This window comes from Cetorhinus maximus, chromosome 5, assembly GCF_964194155.1.
Source record: "Cetorhinus maximus chromosome 5, sCetMax3.hap1.1, whole genome shotgun sequence".
Lineage (NCBI taxonomy): Eukaryota > Metazoa > Chordata > Chondrichthyes > Lamniformes > Cetorhinidae > Cetorhinus > Cetorhinus maximus.
This window is the reverse complement of record NC_135883.1, coordinates 169,444,687-169,466,107: the sequence shown is the minus strand read 5'-3', so window position 1 is coordinate 169,466,107 and position 21,421 is coordinate 169,444,687. Positions and strand designations below refer to the sequence as shown.

Here is a 21,421-nt window from a genome sequence, read left to right as displayed (position 1 = left end):
ACTTGTGACAAAATTGGGTCTCTGTTTGTCTAATTTCTAATTTGCCCCGCACACACAGGCAAAGAATCCAAGAAATTCAGTACAAGCACAATTTCTTGTGGTGCTGGAGCATGTACAATGCTATCTGGTAATGGGAGATGACTTAGTGCATCCGCACTTGCAATATGTAAGCCAGGACAGTACATTAAGGTATACTCATACACAGATAATATCAAAGCCCAACGTTGTATTCTTACTGATGCTATTGGCGGAATTGCCTTTTGCTCACTGAATAAACCCATTCGTGGTTTATGGTCCGACACAATTGTGAAATCCCTGTGGGTAATGGTGGAATTTCTCCACTCCGAATACCAGCGATAAACCTTTTTTTAGCTGAGAATAACCCTGTGTAGAGGGTTCTCAAGACATAGCCAATGGGTCTTTCTGATCCACTTTCCATTCTATCTGATAACACTGCCCCTACACCATAAGGAGAGGCATCACATGTTAATACTAACTCTTTTGATGGGTCGTAGTGTACCAATAAACATGACGAATGCAACAGTTTCTTTACTTTCACAAAGGCTTCTTCCTGTTGTGAATTCCACGACCAATGGTGATCCATTTTTAACAGCAAGTGTAATGGTGCTAACACAGTTGATAAGTTTGGCAAGAAGCGACAATAGTAGTTGATCATACGCAGGAAAGACTTAAGTTCAGTTATGTTGGACAGAGAGGGTGCATCTTTCCAGGTAAGTAACTTCTGGCGCTTGGAATGTACATTTTTCTTTCTTTAATCGTACACCGGCTTCTGTGAATCTTCTTAGCACCTGGTTAGATTCTCTCTTGTTAGAGATGGTCATTGCCTGGCACTTGTGTGATGTGAATAGTACTTGCCACTTATCAGCCCAAGCCTGAATGTTGTCCAGGACTTGCTGCAGATATCATGGACTGCTTCAGTATCTGAGGAGTCGTGAATGGTGCTGAACATTATGCAATCATCAGCGAACACCCCCACTTCTGACCTTATGATGGAAGGAAGGTCATTGATGAAGCAGCTGAAGATTGCTGATCCCAGGACACTGCCCTGAAGAACTCCTGTAGTGATGTCCTGGAACTAAGTTGATTGACCTCCAACAATCACAATCATCTTCCTTCGTGCTAAGTATGACTCCAACCGGTGAAGAGTTTTCCACCTGATTCCCTCCAGCTTTGACGCCAGTTTTGCTAGGGCTCCTTGATGCCATATTCAGTTAAATGCTGTCTTGGTCTCAAGGGCAGTCACTCTCACCTCACTTCTTAAGTTTGAGTCTTTTGTCCATTGCTTGGAACAATGTTGTAATGAGGCCAGGAGTCAAGTGTCCCTAGCGGAACCCAAACTAAGTGTCAGTGAGCAGTTTATTAACTTGATAACACTGTCAACAACAGCAGCCATCACTTTATTGATGATTGAGAGTAGACTATTGGGGCTATAATTGGCCTGGCTGGATTTGTCCTGTTTTTGTAGACAGGACATACCTGGGCAATTTTCCATGTTGCCAGGTAGATGCTAGTGTTGTAGCTGTACTGGAAGAGCTTGGCTAGAGGCGAGGCAAGCTCTGGAGCACAAGTCTTTAGTATTATTGCTGGAATATTGTCAGGGCCCATAGCTTTTTCTGTATCCGATGTCTTTAATCCTTTCTTGATATCACGTAGGGTGAATTGAATTGGCTGAAGACTGGCATCTGTGAAGCTGAGGACCTCCAGAAGAGGCTGACATTAATCATCTACTCAGCACTTCTGGCGGAAGATCGCTGCAAATGCTTCAGCCTTGTCTTTTGCACTGATGTGCTGGGTTTCACCAACATTGAAGATATTTGTGGAGCCTTCTCCTCCTGTTAGTTGCTTAATTGTCCACTTTTGTTCATGACTGGATGTGGCAGGCCTGCAGAGCTTAGATCTGATCTGTTGGTTGTGGGATTGCTGTAAATGATCTTGCAGCCACTGACAAATCATTAGACGCTGAGGTCAGCAGATTATCCACATGGTTGGCCATTGGGGCCACGCCTCATATGACCGTACCCTCTTACCCAACACCACGCCCCCGCCTGCCACGCCACCAGCCTCTCTAGCCTGAGCACTCCATCCCCGCTCCCACCCCTCCTCCACCCCAAACCCTGACTGGGGTCTCCCAACCTGGCCTACCCAAAATCCCCTGATTTATCACAAGGGCACGATTTTTAGGTCGGCGTGCGGACGTGATCGGTGGGCCGAGGAACGTACGTCACCCACGATTGGCTCCCAACTCCAATTAATGGCCAGCCAGTGTGAAACGTGCGTTGAAATGCTCAGCGCTGCTGGGCTGGGGGTGGGAGGAGAGTGGCCGCTGACATAAGTGCGGGTGCAGGGGAGCACAGAATGAAAACTCCCTGAAGAATTTAAAACCAATTTAAAATCCGGAAACAAATGTCCACGCATCAGAATCAGTCACCTGAATATATATATAATGAAAATTCTGTTCATGCGTTTTTTTTTCAAATTTAACAATGGAAACCTCATCCCACCCTTGGATGAGATTTCATCAAAAATGCAAAGCCCGCCTGGCAGATTCGCCCATCTGCCAACCGTAAGGTTGGATGGACCACGAAAAATCAGGGACAATTGGAACTTTAATGGGCTTAATTGCCCTCTTAATTGTCGGTAGGCACGCTTCTGATTTATGTGTGCTCCCGCCGACCGAAATATCACACGAGTGCAGGATGGTATCGAGACGCTCACCCGGCATCATCACGTGCTATTTTACTCTCAAGCAGGCTGGGCGTGTGCCCACACACCAACCTAAGAATTCTACCCCAAGCCTGGGAGATAACTCTCTTCTACTTTGGGATTCCCTGTCGTGTAAGTGGCCACTACTTTCTTCTGGTGCTGCTGGGTCTACAGAGCTGCTGGCTAATCTGATAGGGACAGAAGTTCCACTCTTACCATATTAAGGCTGCCCCACTGGAGTTTTATTGGAGGGCAGCCAGATTTCTGATCAGCAAGGTGCCAACTGACTTTTAGGTCAGGGATTGGGTAAGCTGTCACCCGCCCATACTGTTGCAGGAGGCTGTATAGATCAGTGACAGTCTGCCTAGTGAAACATGGCCTCTTAATGTATCACTACTCTGTCCGATCCAGAAAAGTATTAGGTCTACAGACACCACGTGCTCTATTGCCCTCCAAATGTAAAAGCAAACAAACAAAGAACAAAGAAAAGTACAGCACAGGAACAGGCCCTTCAGCCCTCCAAGCCTGCGTTGATCATATTGCCGGTCAACTAAAACATTGGTGTAAATATCTCCTGTACTTTCACAGAGTAGTTTCTTACTTCCAAATCCCAGAAAGTTTCCAACATATGTGTCAGCTGGCTATATTGTCCAAAGATAAGTGAAATCTTTTCCTTCCTTCCTACCAGCTGATATTTGCTCTGGCATCATTTCTTGAAATAAGATTTTCCTTTTATTATGATCCCTATGAGGGAACTGTAAACCAATATAACAAAGTTTACCAAACAACCCCCAAATAAAGAAATTACAAGATTTCACTTTTTGTAACTATTACTTTGAAATGAATCAGAACCAAAGCAAATTAAAAATCGATTACTACGAACATACGAACAAGGAGCAGGAGTAGGCTGTTCAGTCCCTCGAGCCTGCTCCACCATTTAATAATATCGTGGCTGATATGATAGTAACCTGAAATCTGCATTCTACCTACCCCCAATAACCTATCACCCCCTTGCTTACCAAAAATCTATCCACCTCTGCCTTAAAAATATTCAAAGACTGTTTCCACCACCTTTCCAGTAAGAGAGTTCCAAAGACTCACGATCCTCTGAGTGAAAAAAATTCACGTCATCTCTGTTTTAAATGGGTGACCCCTTATTTTTAAACAGTGACCCCTAGTTCTAGATTCTTCCATAATTCTTTCACCCTCTCCACATCCACCCTGCCAAGACCCCTCAGGATCTTGTATGTTTCAATCAAGCCGTATCTTATTCTTCTAAACTCCAGCGGATACATGCCTAGTCTGTCTAACCTTTCCTCATGAGAAAACCCACTCATTCCAGATATTAGTCTGGTAAACCTTCTCTGAACTGTTTCCAACACATTTACATCCTTCCTTAAATAAATGCCCTGTACAACTGAAGCATAGACTCCCTATTTTTGTATTCCATTCTCCTCAAAATAAATGATAACATTCTATTAGCTTTCCTAATTACTTGATGTACCTGTACTAGCCTTTTGTGATTTATGCACTAGGACATGCAGATCTCTCTGCATCTCAGAGCTCTGCAATATCTCACTATTTAGATAATATGCTTCTCTTTCATTCTTCCTGCCAAAATGGACAATTTCACATTTTCCCACATTATACTCCATTTGCCAGATCTTTGCCCACCCACTTAATCTATCCTTTTCTTTTTGCAGCCTCCTTATGTCCTCTTCACAACTTACTTTCCTACCTATCTTTGTGTCATCAGCAAATTTGGCTACCATCCCTTCAAACCTTTCATCCAAGTCATTTATATAAATTGTAAAAGTTGATGTCCCAGCACTGATCTCTGTGACACACTACTCGTTACATCTTGTGAACCTGAAAAAGACCCATTTATGCCTACTCTCTGCTTCTTGTTAGCCAGCCAATCTTCTATTTATGCCAATATGTTTATCCCCTATATCATGAGCTTTTATTTACTACACGTGATACTTCAAATAACAAGCTAAATTTCATTTTAAATAGTCAATACAACAAAGATTACACAGCCACAATAATTCCCTTTCAGCCAGTATGACATTATGTAGCTACATGTTTCCACAATATGCTGTACTTCATTCACACAAGGTAAGTCAAAAGTCCCATCTGATTAGAGCAATCGCGTCCAAGTTTCATGGGGATGATTCTCGTCAGTAAGACACAGTTCTACATAAACTGTCTCCCTCGGGTCACAACAGTCCTCATAGTATCACACTCCAGAATCCCTTTTCAACTGATCAACCAAAATTACCCTGGTTCATGGTTTGACCACTTCTGTAAAACACCCAGATCTTCAGTATCTCTGAGCTATTCACACAGCTTTCCAGGTTTTAGACCTTTTTAGTCTGCTTGCACAGTGCCTCCTTGACTCCTGCATCTGTGTGCTGATCACCATTTGCCTTCAGCTCTCCTTTGTGTCTGCCAGCCACATTAATTTTGTATGTTAACTTCCTTCCTATTGGTATTGCTTCCAGGTCAAGGGTTGCCAAATCACATGAAAGTGTATTCCTTATTATTCATGAAAATTACAATTGATCCCTTTGCAATTTATGCAAACTCTTTAAGGTCCTTTTCAAACATTCCTAAAAAAAGATATATTCCACAAACATTTTAAAGAAAGTACACATTTTCCTTGCTACATTGCTTCCAAGTCAAATGTCGTCACACCTTATTTTTACCTTTGATTTGGAGCCATTGATGTTACCGTTTTCAACTTTATAGGAGTTGGAAGCAGAGCGTGTGCAGCTGATAGAGGAAGTCACTGCCAACAAACGCAAAATGAAGGAATTGGAGAATAACCTGCTATTCAAGCTCAGCACTACCAAAGGTAAATACTTCACAGATAACCATTTCACATACTAATCCTTAATGTTGTTTCAATCCCTGCAACTGATATTTTGCACCAGTCAGCTAAAAACAGTCATTCACTTGAATAAGATATCACCTGAAGACCTATACCAGACTCCCTCTGGCAAAGGAAAAACACCATGGTACCGTCAAAGAATATTCTGTCAAAAATGTTTATTATTGTCCTGAAGACAGCTTCAAACTGATTGAGTTCTGTAAATCTTCTAAGAGGGGAGACAAGAAGGCTCTTATGGAACATAAACACTGGCGTTGGATCAAATTAATTGTTTCTGTGATATAAATACTTGGTACTTTGTTAATTCAAATTATCATGGTGAGGAATGAGGAATTGATCAGCTCTATGGAATTATTTTCAGGTTCACTGGTGGATGATGAGTCTTTGATTGGAGTCCTTCAGGTAACAAAGTCGACAGCAACCGAAGTTAGTGAGAAGCTGCATGTGGCAGCGGAGACAGAGATAAAAATTAACACTGCACAGGAGGAATATCGGCCAGCAGCCACTCGTGGTAGTATCCTGTATTTCCTCATTACAGAAATGAGCATGGTTAACATCATGTACCAGACTTCACTTGCACAATTTCTGAAGTTATTTGACCTCTCCATGGCCAGGTATGCTTCTCAATAGTGTTAGATGATATATTGAAAAGTACATTGCATTGGCTAATGGAAACAAATGGGTATGTTGCAAAGTAAAGATTTAGAGTCAGTAATCTAATCAAGTCATAGACTTGTTAGCAACATTGAAAGCCATGGGATTGAAGGGACAACGGCTGTGTGATACAAAATTGGCTAAGGGACAGAAAGTGGACAGCAATCGTGAACTGCTGTTTTTCAGATTGCCCTGTCAAAGTCCATGTTGGGCCTACTGCTCTTTTGATATATAGTAATGATATGTACTTGGGGAGACCAGGCCAATTTCAAAGTTTGCAGGTGACATGAAACTTAGAAATTTAGAGAGGCGGCAGAAGAAATTTACTAGAATATAAGTAGTGATTAAGTATTTCACTTATGTGGAGAGACTGGAGAAAGAGATGTTGTTCTTCAAGGAAGATTAAGGAGAGATTTATAGGAATTGTTCAAAATCACGAAGGGTTCATGTAGAGCCCACAGCTGAATATGTTTTCAATGAGCTTGGTGGGGGGAGGGGGCATCTAAAATACAGGGTCTTCCAATACCACCACCTTCCTGCCCACCCTTGAGCTGTCCCCCATAATACGTTAGGTTGACGGGTGCCAAAATTGGCCGCTCGCTTGCCATAGACTCATAGACTCATAGACGTCTACAGCACAGAAGGGAGACATTCAGCCCATTGTGTCTGCGTCGGTCAACAAAGATCTGACTACACTAATACCATTTTCCAGCACTTGGCCCATAGCCCTGGAGGCTATGGCAATGCAAGTGGATATCTAAATACTTCTTAAATGTTACAAGAGTTTCTGACTCAACCACCCTTTCAGGCAGTGAGTTTGAGGCTCTCACCACCTTCTGGGTGAAAGAATTTCTCCTCAACTCCCCTCTTAGCCTTCTACCTCTTATCTTAAATCTGTGCCCCTTGGTTATTGACCACTCTACTAATGGAAAAAGTGCCTTCCTAGTCACCCTATCTATGTTCCTCATAATATATACACCTTTATCAGATCTGCTCGCAACTTTCATTGCTCCAAGGAAAACTGGGGTACAGCCTATCCAATTTTTCCTCATAGCTCAGCTCTCCAGCCCAGGCAGCATCCTGGTAAATCTCTTCTGCACCCTCTCCAGTGCAATCACATCCTTCCTATAATGTGGTGACCAGAACTGCATGCAGTACTCCAGTTGTGGCCTAACCAGCGTTTTATACAGTTCCAGCATAGCCTCCCTGCCCTTGTATTCTATGCCTCGGCTAATAAAGGCAAGCATCCCATATGCCTTCTTAACCACCTTATCTATCTGCCCTGCTACCTTCAGGGGTCTATGGATATGCACACCAAGGTCCCTCTGACCTTCAGTATTTTCCAGGGTCCTACCATTCATAGTGTAATCCTTTGCCTTGTTAGCCCTCTCCAAGTGCATTACCTCATGCTTTTCTGGGTTGAATTCCATTTGGCACTGTTCTGTCCACCTGACGAGTCCATTAATATCCTCGTTCAGGTTACGGCTATCCTCCTCACTGTTTACTACCCTACCAATTTTCATGTCATCCTCAAACTTCTAGATCATAACCCCTACATTTAAGTCCAAATCGTTTATGTACACCACAAACAGCAAGGACCCTAGCACCGAGCCTTGCGGAACACCACTGGAAACAGACTTCCAGTCACAGAAACATCCCTCTACCATCACTCTCTGCTTCCTGCCTCTCAGCCAATTTTGGATCCAACGTGCCACTTTGCCTTGGATCCCATGGGCCCTTATTTTCTTAACCAGTCTGCCATGAGAGACCTTATCAAAAGCCTTGCTAAAGTCCATGTAGACCACATCAAATGCATTTCCCTAATCAACACTCCTGGTTACCTCCTCAAAAAATGCGATCAAATTTGTCAAACACGACCTTTCCTTGACAAATCCATGCTGACTATCCCTGATTAATCCGTGTCTCTCCAAATGCAGATATACTCTGTCCCTCAGAATTATTTCTAGTAACTTCCCCACCACCAAGGTTAGACTGATTGGCCTGTAATTTCCTGGTCTATCCCTTCCTCCCTTTCTTAATAATGGGACAATGTTAGCAGTCCTCCAATCCTCTGGCACCTCACCTGTGGCCAGAGAGGATTTGCAAATTACTGCCAGGGCCCCTGATATCTCTTCCCTTGTCTTCCTCAAAAATCTGGGATACATCTCATCCAGGCATGCGGATTTATCCACTTTTAAGGCCGCTAAAACCGCTAGTGCCTCCTCTCTCTTTATGTTAATTTCCTCTAATATTTCACAGTCCTCCACCCTGATGTCCATACATGTGTCATCCTTTTCCATTGTGAAGATCGATGGAACGTATTCATTGAAGACTGCACCCACGTCTTCCAGGTCCACACACACATTACCTCTATGGTCCCTAATTGGCCCTACTCTTTCCCTAGTTATCCTCTTGCTCCTTATATATTTAAGAAAACCATTTGGGTTTTCCTTTATTCCACCCACCAATGATTTCTGATGCACTCTCTTAGCTTTCCTAATTTCCTTTTTAAGTTCCGACTCTGCACTTTTTAATACTCCTCTAAGGACTCTGCTATATTGAGCCTTTGGTATCTGCCATAAGCTTCTCTTTTTTTCTTAATCCTAACCTTTATGCCCCTTGACATCCAGGGTTCTCCAGACTTGGTCCCTCCCTTTGTCTTTACGGGAACATATTTGCACTGTACTCTTGTTATTTACTCCTTGAATGCCCCCCACTTCTCTGACAGTTTTATCTGCAAGTAGCTGCTCCCAGTCCACTTGGGCCAAATCTAATCTCATTTTAGTAAAATTAGACTTTCCCCAGTTTAGAACTTTTACTCTCAGCCCAACTTTATCCTTTTCCATAACTATCCTAAATCTAATTGAGTTATGGTCACTATCTCCAAAATGCTCCCCTATTAATATGCCTTCCACCTGCCCATGCTCATTTCTGAATATTAGGTCCAGAACTGCCCAGTCCTTTGCTGGACTTTCTACGTACTGGATAAAAAGGTTCTCCTGGATGCAACTTAAGAATTTTGCTCCCTCCCTTCCTTTCACACTAAAACTACCCCAGTTAATATTTGGGTAGTTAAAATCCCCTACTATTAATGCCCTATTACTCTTACACTTCTCTGAAATTTGGTTACATATTTGATCCTCAATCTCTCCCTGACTGTTTGGGCACCTATAGTACACACCCAGCAGTGTGTTTGCCCATGTTGTGTTTTTCACTTCTACCCATATGGCTTCATTTGATGATCCTTCCAAGATATCATCTATCCTCACTGCTATAACTGATTCCTCAATCAAAAGTGCTTAAAGTTCCTTTATCCCCCTCTCTATCTTATCTGAATACCCTATAACCATGAATGTTAAGCTGCTAACCCTGCCCTTTTAGCAAAGTCTTGGCTATAGCTGTGATATCTACTCCCACATGCCTATGTGTGCCCTCAGCTTGTCTGTCTTATTCCTCAGCCTCCTTGCATTAAAATTTATTCCATTTAGCCTTGCTAAACTCACTTCTTTCTTATCTAGCCTATGTTTCCTCTGCCTTCCAGGCTCACTTACTGGTGTTTTAACTTCGAATTCCATTTCAGCTCCTCTCCCCTCTGAACTACTTTTCAGGATCCCATCCCCCTGCCAATTTAATTTTAATCCACCCCAACAGCATTAGCAAACCTCCCCGCGAGGTTGTTGGTCCCGTTCCTGTTCAGATGTAACCCGTCCAACTTGTACAGGTCCCACCTCCCCCAGAAACAGTCCCAATGCCCCAAAAATCTAAAGCCGTCCCCCCTGCACCATCTCTCCAGCCACACATTCATCTACTCTATCCTTCTCTTCCTATACTAACTATTGCGTGGTACTGGGAGCAATACGGAGATTACTACCTTTGAAGTCCTGCTTTTTAATTTCCTACCTAACTCCCTAAAGTCTGCTTGCAGGACCTCATTTCTCTTTCTTCCTATGTCATTGGTCCAAACATGGACCATGACCTCTGGCTGTTCACCCTCCCCCTTCAGAATGTTCTGCAGCCATTCCATAACACCCTTGACCCTGGCACTCAGGAGGCAACATACCATCCTGGAGTCATGTCCATGGCCGCAGAAGCACCTGGCTACTCCCTTCACTAACGAATCCCCTACCACTATTGCCCTTCCACACTTCTTCCTGAGTTACTGAGCCAAATCCTTTGGTCAGGTCAATGAATGCAATGCATTCCTGGTGTTGCTCTCCACATTGCCTGGCAACAAAGACCATGTCAGAGGTTCCTCTGGAAGGTCTGAAGTCACACTATATTTCTGGGAGGATTTCCTCAACCATAGGAAGCAGGCGGTTCAGGAAAATTTTTCCTGCCATAGGCAAGGGGGAAATACCTAGATAGTTTACACAACATGATTTATCTCCCTCTTGAAGGTAGTTACAAAAGTCATTTGGTAGTATAGGAGTTGAGCATTGCTGAAAAAAGAGACAGGTTATCAAAGTTTTTCATCTTGAATTCATCAGGATAGCTCTCAAAAATTTTCCAACAGTAATGGGGGAACAACAATTTATACTGCATGAGAAAAGAATGTTAATTGGTTGTCAACTGGACTCTGATTGGAGGAGCTGTTGCCATGGAGAATGAAGCATGGAAGAATTAACTGCCCAGCTTTGTTCAAATTCAAACCAGGCACATCGATTGGTTAAGGCATTGCCCTGGGGGAATGAACCAGGAAATGACTGATCCCTAAGCTTTTGTTTAGTTGAAAAAGTCACAATGTGTGAACATGTTCATTTTGTCTGCAAAGGACAGGAACCTGTGTGTGAATATATTGTGGCTTCTAGCATGCATTCTGCATACCATACTGAGAGCCCAACTGACAACCTTAAATTGGTTTTCAGTGTCATTCTTATCACAATCAGGATTGTTTTGCAGCTGTTAACCAATCGCGGAATCACATTTTATGTTGGACTCTATGGCCAGAATTTTACAGCCTCGTCATGGCACGGAGGGGGCAGTAAAATGCAGTGAGCCATTCTAAACTCCATTGACTTCGGCTGGACCGTAAAATCCCACTGTTGGGAAATTCCACCCTATGTTTTGTGTTTTGCAAGCACAGTCTGGTTGGGAATTTGGTTCATGTGGTAAATCTTGGTAAGTTTTCCTGATTTCCTGACTCTAGATTAAGAGTCAAACTCTGACAAACAACTAACAACCTTCAAGTGAGTTAAATAGCCTTGTTAACAGGAGTTTGCCTGGTGCTGGCAGTTATCTGTCAATCAGCTGAAAGTAGTTGGTTCAAGAAGAAGGGGCTGCCTGGCAGTGAGACGTAGACAGAGTGAGAGTTGGGAATTTAGTTCACGTGGGGATTTTGCGTACAGGACAAAGAAGATTCTGCAACTGATACCTTTTTTATCATCTCCAGAAGTTGGAACAAGAGGAGCTGATTAGTGAGTAAGCCTACTTTACTTTCTAGTCCCCAGTTTAGTCTAGTTTATAGCAAATAGTCCAAAAGTAAGTTTAAGGTATGATAGGGCAGTTCGGTCACATGGAATGTCCGTCCTGTGGCATGTGGGGAGTCATGGACACTTCATGTGGCCCAGATGAGCACATGTGCAGGAAGTGCCACCAGCTGCAGAAACTTGTCTCCATGTTTTGGAACTTGAGTGATGGCTGGAGTCACTGTGACACATCCGTGATGCTGAGGACTACACGGATAGCACGTTTAGGGAGGTGGTCACACCACAGGTTAGGAGTGCGCACAGAGGGAATGGATAACCACCAGAAAATCTAGAAGGCCCAGGCAGGTAATGCAGGAGTCCTCTGGGTCTATCTCATTCACGAACCGGTTCCCCATTTTGGATGCCTCAGTGGAGTACAACAAAAACAGAAATGTTGGAAAAACTCAGCAGGTCTAACAGCATCTGTGAAGAGTTAACGTTTTGAGTCTATATGATCCTTCTTCAGAGCTGGCAAAAGCCATGATGGATTTGCCACGGGTGGCTCAGCTGCACAAGCAAGAAGGAAGAAGAGCGGAAGAGGAATAGTGGTAGGGAATTCGATAATTAGGGGAGCAATCAGGTGTTTCTGCGGCCATAGGTGTGACTCCAGGATGATATGTTGCCTCCCTGGTGCCAGGGTGAAGGATATCACAGAGTAGCTGTAGCCCATTATTAAAGGGGAGGATGAACAGCCAGAGGTCGTGGCTCATGTTGGTACCAAAGACATGGGCAGAAAGAGGGATGAGGTACTGAAAGCAGATTTTAGGGAGCTCAGTAAGACATTAAAAAGTAGGGCCTCAGAGGCAATAATCTCTGGATTACCACCAGCGCCTTGCGCTAGCGAGCATAGAAATAGGAGGTTAGAGCTGATGAATGCGTGGCTCCTTATTTTTAAACAGTGACCGCTAGTTCTAGCTTCTTCCACAACAGGAAACATCAGGCTGAATCATCCCAGACTTGCACTAAGTGTGGTAGCGGGCGGGTAAAACCCACCGGCCGCGATGGCGGGTTTTCATGCTGTACCGTTCCAAACCTGCAGCATTAACTATGCATTCCTGGGGTACATGCCGTTTCAATGACGGGTGGGCTCTGATTCACCCACTATGCCGTCACCTCGCCATTTCATCACACCAGGCAGGACATTTAAAGTACAGCTGCACTCATTGTTTCCAGCCCAAGACTGCAGCAAAGAAGGCATGGCCCCGAAAGGCAAGAAGACTGCAGCCCTCGAGCACCTTTTGGACTCCATGGAGGCCTTCTGTGATGTCCTCTACCCCAGCTCTGGCCGCAGGAGGGGCAGCTACATTACCACTCTGGCTTGGTAGATAAAGGCAGTGGTGATCAGTGCCAATATGCACAGAAGAGGTTGGCCATCCAATGCAGATAGAGGATGAATAATCTTATCCGCGCTGCCAGGGTATGGCAACCATCTCATCACTCGAAACTCACAAACTCAAGCCCATCACATATTTGCTGGCATCTCACTCACTGCCAGCTCAAGGGACATCACCACCCATTCACACACACACATATCCTCACATGTCCATCTGGCCTCATCTCATCTGGAGATTGCCTCCTCAGCCCTCACCATCTTGAGGCCACTTGCACAGATCAACATGTGCCCCCCCTCCCCCGCCCACCCCACACACTCTGGGATACCTTCCTTCCCCAGTACAGCCCTCGCCCTGCAGCCTCTTCTCTTGCCTGAGGCTACTTCACCCCCTTCCTCAAGCAAGACCTTGCCCTGCAGCCATTGAAAAGCCATCCACATATGGCTCATCCGGAAGGTAGAGACCTACCTATGAGTCCACCTAAAAGTGATGTGATGCTGTTTGTGAAGCCTAGCGCTGATGACTGCAAGTGCTGACCAAAGCAAAGTAGACAAACAAACCTTGAAGTCCCGAGCAAAGTGCTGCCTGCCAAGTGCACGCCTTATATATGCGGTTGTGAAACGTGTCGGCGAGTTTTCCCGCGGGTTGTCCCGCCGACATGGGCGGACAATCCAGCGGGGGGGGCGGGGAATGAATCCGGTGGGCTGGCCTTATAATGGTAAGCTGATGTATTACAATGAGGTTCTTGAAATCCAATGGTGGGGAACGGGGCTCACCATCAGCAGGCTGAGTGGATGATCGCAAACTGGTTTCACGACTTTGTAAACCCGACTTTTGGCCTTCTTGCCATATTGTCCGCTCACGCCATCGAACACGCCCAATGCCAGCGGGCACAGAAAATCCTAGACATCCTCCCCACATCCACCCTCTCAAGACCCCTCCGAATCTTATATGTTTCAATCAAGCCGCCTCTTACTCTTATAAATGCCAGCAGATACAAGCCTAGCCTGTCCAATCTTTCCTCTTAAGGAAACCCGCCCATTCCAGGTTTAGTCTCTGAACTGCTTCCAACATATTTACATTCTTAAATAAGGTGACCAACACTGTACACATACTCCAGATGTGGTCTCACTAGTGCTCTGCATAACTGAAGCGTAACTTCCCTACTTTTGTATTCAATTCCCTTCGCAATAAATTATAACATTCTATTATTTTTCCTAAATAATTGCTGTACCTGCATATTAACCTTTTGTGGGTCATGCACTAAGACACCCAGATCCCTCTGCATCTCAGAGCTCTGCAATTTCTCACCATTTAGATAATAAGCTTGTCTTTTATTCTCCCTGCAAAAATGGCCAATTTGACATTTTCCCACACTATACTCCATTTGCCAGATCTTTGCCCACTTACTTAACCTATCTAGATCTTTTTGTAAAAGCAAAATACTGCGGATGCTGAAAATCTGAAACAAAAACAGAAAATGCTGGAAAATCTCAGCAGGTCTGGCAGCACCTGAGGAGAGAGAAACAGATTTAATGTTTCAAGTCCATATGAATCGGAAGAAGAGCCTTGCAGACTCGAAATATTAACTCTGTTTCTCTTCCACAGATGCTGCCAGACCCTGCTGAGCATTTATTTTTGCAGCCTCCTTGTGTCCTCTTCACAACTTACTTTCCTACCTACCTTTGTGTCATCAGCAAATTTGGCAACCATTCCTTCATTCCTTTCATCCAAGTCATTTATATAAATTGTCAATAGTTGTGGTCCTAGCACTGATCCCTGTGACACACCACTCTTTACATCTTGCCAACCTGAAAAAGACCCACTCTCTGCTTCCTGTTAGCTAGCCAATCTTCTCTCCATACCAATATGTTACCCGTTACACCATGAGCTTCTACTTTCCGCAATAACTTTGATGTAATACTTTATCAAATGCCTTCTGGAAATCTAAGTACAGTACAGTTCCACTTTATCCACAGCACATGTTACTTCCTCAAAGAACTCCAATTATTTGGTTAAGCATGATATCTCTTTCACAAATCCATGTTGGCTCTGCCTGATTACCTTGAACTTATCCAATTGCCCTGCTCTAGCTTCTTTAACAATAGCTTCTAACATTTTCCCTATGACAGATGTTAGGCTAACTGGCCTGTAGTTTCCTGCTTTCTGTCTCCCTCCCTTTTTGAATAATGGAGTTACATTTGCTATCTTCCAACCTAATGGAACCTTTCCCGAATCTAGGAAAATTAAAACCAATACATCAGCTATCTCACTAGACACTTCTTTTAAGACCTTATGATGAAGCCCAGCAGGACCTGGGCACTTCTTAGCTCGCAGCTGCAACAATTTACTCAGTACCACTTCTCTGGTGTTTGTAATTTTCCTGAGTTCCTCCCTACCTTCCATTTCCTGATTTATAGCTGCCTCTGGGATGTTACTTGTATCCTCTAAAGTAAACAATGATGCAAAATACCTGTTCAGTTCCTTGTTTTCCATGATCAATTCTCCAGACTCACTTTCTATAGGACCAATGTTCACTTTGTTAACTCTTCTTTTTTAAATAGTTATAGAAATTCTTTCTATCTGTTTTTATATTTCTGGCTAGCTTTCTCTTGTACTCTAGTTTTTCCCTCCTTATTAACCTTTTCATCATCCTTTGCTGTTCCTTATATTCTGTCCAATCTCCTGGCCTTCCACCTATCTTTGCACAATTATATACTTTTTCTTTCAATTTGTCACTATCTTTAACCATTCGGGTTCACCATCTCTTGGACTTTTCCTTACTTGTTGGAATGTATCTATTCCCTGTATTCTGAACTATCCCCTTAATTGTTTGCCCCTGCATCTCTATTGACCTATCCCTTAACCAAATTTGCCAATTCACTTTAGCCAGCTGTGCTTTCATGCCTTCATAATTGCCCTTATTTAAGTTTAAAAACATAATCTCGGACCCACTCCTCTCTCCCTCAAGCTGAATGTAAAATTAAATTATATTATGGTTGCTGCTATCTAAAGGTACTTTCACAATGAGGTCATTAATTAATCCCATCTCATTGCACAATACCAGGTCTAGTATAGCCTACTCTCAGGTTGGCTCCAGAAGATGTTGTTCTAAGAAACTATCCTGAAAACATCCAATGAGCTCCTATTCCTTTGCCCATCTGACTTTTCCAGTCTATATTAGATTAAAATCTCCCCTGATTATTGCCTTGTCTTTCTGACAAGCTCCAATTATTTCTTCCTTTATGCCCTCCATCCTACCATGTGGTTACTATTAGGGGGCCTGTACATGACTCCCACAAGTGACTTCTTGCCTTTACCATTTCTCATCTCCACCCAAACCATTTCCACATCCTGGTTTCCTGAACTTAGGTCATCCCTCTCTCTTGTGATAATACCATTATTAACTAACAGAGCCACCCCTCCGCCTTTTCCTCACTTACTGTCCTTCCTAAATATCCTGTACCCTTCAATACTCAGGTCCCAATCCAAGACCTCCTGCAACCGTGTCTCTGTAATGCCTATCAAATCGTACTTATTTATTTCTATGTGCACTCTCTGTTCATCTGTTTTGTTTCGAATGCTTTGTGCATTCAGATACGGTGCCTTTAGTTTGATCCTTTTATTCTTTTTATAATCTCTAGTCTGTTCTGTTGATTTAGTGTTAGATTTATACTCTCTATCCCTTCCTGTCCTGGTCTGTTTTTCATTTCCCATAATAATACCTTTCTCTTTTGCCTTGTCTCTACTCTTTGATTTACTACATCTTCCCAAATTTGATCCCTTGCTCCCTCTATTTAGTTTAAAACCTTCTCTACTTCCCTAGTTATGCGATTCGCAAGAACACCGATCCCAGCATGGTTCAGGTGTAGACCGTCCCAATGGTACAGATCCCACTTTCCCCAGTACTGGGGCCAGTGCCCCATGAACAGGAACCCACTTCTCCCAGACCAGCCTTTGAGGCACACATTCATCTCCCTGATCTGATTTGTCCTATGTCAATTTCCACGTGGCTCAGGTAATAATCCAGAGATTATGACCTTTGAGATTCTGCTTCTTAATTTGGTACCAAGCTCCTCATATTGACTGTGCAGAACCTTCTTCTTTGTCCTGCCTATGTCATTGGTACCAACATGGACCACGATGACTGGGTGATTCCCCTCCCACTGCGTTCCTCTCCAGCCCCGAGCTAATGTCCCAAACCCTGGCACCAGGCAGTCAATACAGCCATCTGGACTCACGCTCTTGGCTGCACAGAACAGTGTCAATCCTTCTGACTATACTGTCCCCTACTACTACTACATTCCTTGTAACTTCCCCCTGTTTGAATGGCTATCTGTACCATGGCCCCATAGCCAGCTAGCTCATCCGCCCTGCAGCCCTCAATCTCATCTAAACAAACTCTGCCAAATCTGATAAATAGTTTGTGACTGTTAGAATGCTGAGCACAGAAGGAGAGCATCAAACGAACATGTAGTGTCAGGTAGATACTGGTGTGTCATGCAACATCATGACCTTCACAGACCTGTGCAAAGTGGCTCAACATGGCAACCCAAAAATTAAGCCCTTAAAAATAAGGTTGAGGCTAAATGATGGCATGATACTTGTGCTGAGAGGACAAATTGATCTGAGAGCCCAATGCAATGGCAAGATTGAAAACCTAGAGCTCCAGATCATAGACGGTAAGCAAAAACCACTTATTTCAGCCGGAGCAAGCCTAAATCATGGACTGGGAACCCTTGTTATGACATGTGTATATTTTTATATTTCTGTCTTTATAAATATACATATATATTCTGTGTAGGTAAGGGTAAAGTTGTGTCTCTGTGTGTCCAGGGTTAGTCAAAGGTGAGGTTGTTGCAGTCAGATTATCTGTAAAAAGGTGTTTGCAACATCTGCCCCTTCACTTCCTCTCTCCTCACCGTCCAAGGGCCCAAACATTCCTTTCAAGTGAAGCATTTCCCCTAACTTAGTCTACTGCATTCGTTGCTCCCAATGCGGTCTCCTCTACATTGGAGAGACCAAACGTAAACTGGGCGACCGCTTTGCAGAACACCTGCGGTCTGTCCGCAAGAAAGACCCAAACCTCCCTGTCGCTTGCCATTTTAATACTCCACCCTGCTCTCTTGCCCACATATCTGTCTTTGGCTTGCTGCATTGTTCCAGTGAAGCCCAACGCAAACTGGAGGAACAGCACCTCATCTTCCGACTAGGCACTTTACAGCCTTCCGGAATGAATATTGAATTCAACAACTTTAGATCTTAAACTCCCTTCCCCCATCCCCACCCTGTTTCTTCCCCCTCCCTTTTGTTTTTTCCAATAATTTATATAGATTTTTCTTTTCTCACCTATTTCCATTATTTTTAAATCTATACCTGTAATGCCCTGTCAGTCTTTCCACCCCACCCCCACTAGAGCTGTACCTTGAGTGTCCTGCCATCCATTTTTAATTAGCACATTCTCTTAGATAATATCACCAACTTTAACACCTCTTTGTTCCTTTGTCTGTGACATCTTTTGATTATCTGCTCCTATCACTGCTTGCTTGTCCCTACAACCACCCCCCGCCAACTTCTCTCCCCCCACCTCCCCCCCCCCCCCCCCACCTTAAACCAGCTTATATTTCACCCCTCTCCTAATTTTACTCAGTTCTGTGGAAGGGTCATGAGGACTCGAAACGTCAACTCTTTTCTTCTCCGCCGATGCTGCCAGACCTGCTGAGTTTTTCCAGGTAATTCTGTTTTTGTTTTGGATTTCCAGCATCCGCAGTAGTTTTTGTTTTTACCTCTGTGTAAAAAGGTGTTAGCTTCTTGCATTTGTAATGAGGGCTTCTGGTGGGTTTTAATTAACAAGTAAACAGAGTAAATTTGAAACTTGCATTTGGGTTAAAGTGTTGAAACTTATTTGTAGCTGTTGCATTTCAAAGAAGCCTCAGGTATTTAAAAGAACATTTGCATTTCTAAAAACAGTGGTGAAATAGGAACATGAAAGGTTTTAATATTTGGGAAATAAGTTTTCAAAGAGATATTTGAAGAGAATGGGGGGCTAAGGTGAAAGGGTGAAAAAGGTATTTTCTGAGAACAGGGTTTCAGCTGTAGTGAGTTGCTGGGAGGGAAGTCCCACTGAAGGCCAATTCCTGTGTGTGTGGAGTGTGCTGGTAAAGCTGTGAAAGTATTTTAATTCAAGAAAGCAACTCAGGTTTTGGGCCAGGAGAATACTTGTCCTGAGACACAATTTGTTTCAAACCTCCCTTTAGAAAAACTACACCAGCGTGGAGTTCACAGTATCACACTATCTTTACAGTGCAGAAGGGGGTCATTCAGCCCATCGAGTCTACAATGGCTCTCTGAAAGAGCATTCCACCTAGTCCCACTCCCCTGCCTTATCCCTGTAACCTTGCACATTCTCACACTTCAAGTAATAATCCAATTCCCTTCTGAATACCTCAATCAATCCTGCCTCTGCCACCCTTTCAAGATGTTTGTTCCAGGCTCCAACCACCCTCTGTGTGGAAAAATGTGTTCTCACATCACATTTAGTCCTTTTGCCAATTATTTTGAATCTGTGCCCTCTAGTTCTTGATGTTCTCTTGAGTGGGAACAGTTTCTCACTGTTTACCATGTCCATGTCCCTCAGGATATTGAATACCTCAAGTCTCCTCTCAGCCTTCTTTTCTCCAAGAAAAACAGTCCCAATATCTCCAATCTATCCTCATAGCTACAGTTCTTCACCCTAGGAATCATTCTTGTGAATCCCCTCTGTACTCTCTCCAATGCCTTCACATCCTTTCTCAAGTATGACATCTAGAACTGGATGCAGTATGCCAGATGAGGCCTAACTAGTGTCTCATACAAGTTCAATATGACCTTCTTACTCTTGCCCTCAGTGCCCCTATTAATAAAGCCTAAGATACAATATATTTTATTAACTGCACTCTCAACATGCCGTGCGTTCTTCAATGACCTATTTACATATACACTGAGGTCAATCTGTTCCTGCACCTCCTTTAGAGGCTCTCCCTTTATTTTATACTGTTTTGCAATATCTTTCCTGCCAAAATGAATCACCTCACACTTCTCTGGTTAAACTTCATCTGCCACTTGTCTGCCCAAACCACCAACATGTCTACATCGTTTTGAAGTTCACGACTATCCCTATCACAGTGAACAACATTTCCAATCTTTATATCATCTGCAAATTTTGCAATCATGCCCTGCACACCACAGTCTAGGTCATTAATATATATCAGGAAAAGCAAGGGTCCCAACACTGACCCCTGAGGAACTCCACTACAAACCTTCCTCCAGTCTGAAAAACAGCCATTTATCACTACTCTCTGTTTCCTGTCACTCAGCCAATTTCTTACCCAAGCGCCTACTTTCCCTTTTATTCCATGCCCTAGAATTTTGCTCACAAGTCTGTTGTGTGGCACTGTATAAAATGCCTTTTGAAAATCCATATACACCACACCAACAGCGTTTCCTTTATCAACTTCTCTGTTTCCTCCTCAAAAAACTCCAGCAAGTTAGTTAAACATGATTTTCCCTTGATGAACCCAAGCTGGCTTTCCTTAATTATTCTGTACTTGTCTAAGTGATTATTGATTTTATCCCACACTGCAGTTTCCAGAAGCTTCCCTACCACTGAGATCAAACTGACTGGTCTGTAGTTGACAGCTTTATGCTTGCACCCCTTTTTGAACAAGGGCATAACATTCACAATTCTCCAGTCCTCTAGCAACTCCCCTGTGTCTAAGAAAAGCTGGAAGATTATCACTAGTGCCTCTGTAATTTCCACTTTCACTTCCCTCAGTACCCTTCGATGCATCTCATCTGGTCCTGGTACCTTATCTATTTTAAGTAAATATAACCTTTCCAATACCTCCTCCCTCTCAATTATAAGCTCTTCTAGTGTATCAGTTACATCCTCTCTCACCTTGGCCTAGGTAGCAAGTTCTTCCTTTGTAAAGGCAGATGCAAAGTGCTCGTTCATCACCTCTGCTATTTTTCCAGCGTCCACATGCATATTGTTCTGGGAAGTTGTGGATCGTACTTCTACTTAAAGAGAAAGTGGTTTTTCTGTCTGGGTAATATTCCCTGGATCTTATGGTTAAGAATCTATAAGGGTTGTTGCCAAAAAAGATAGTTTTATTGCATACCTTTGATAAAGCATTTTGGGGGTTGTTTTGTAAGATTTTTCTAAATGTTTCTTTTATCAGGTGAGTTTAAGCCTTTTTTTTATCTTTTAATAAGCATTTTTAATTATTCAGATTTTAGAAGTTATCACTGGAGTCCTGAGCTTCTGTGTTCAGTAACTTTCCCTCCTCGTTTCCACAATGCAAAAATAAATTACG

At 43.3% G+C, this 21,421-nt stretch overlaps 1 protein-coding gene across 1 annotated transcript in view; it reads left to right on the top strand.

Annotated features, from left to right (window-relative positions):
* LOC144681152 (dynein axonemal heavy chain 8-like) overlaps positions 1–21,421 on the top strand; it is a 1,929,890-nt gene that overhangs the window by 1,617,071 nt on the left and 291,398 nt on the right. Inside the window, exons 74-75 of the mRNA XM_078542879.1 lie at positions 5,476–5,581; positions 5,979–6,231. Of these exons, the coding sequence (XP_078399005.1) occupies positions 5,476–5,581; positions 5,979–6,231 (359 nt within the window). The remainder of the gene's footprint in view (positions 1–5,475; positions 5,582–5,978; positions 6,232–21,421) is intronic.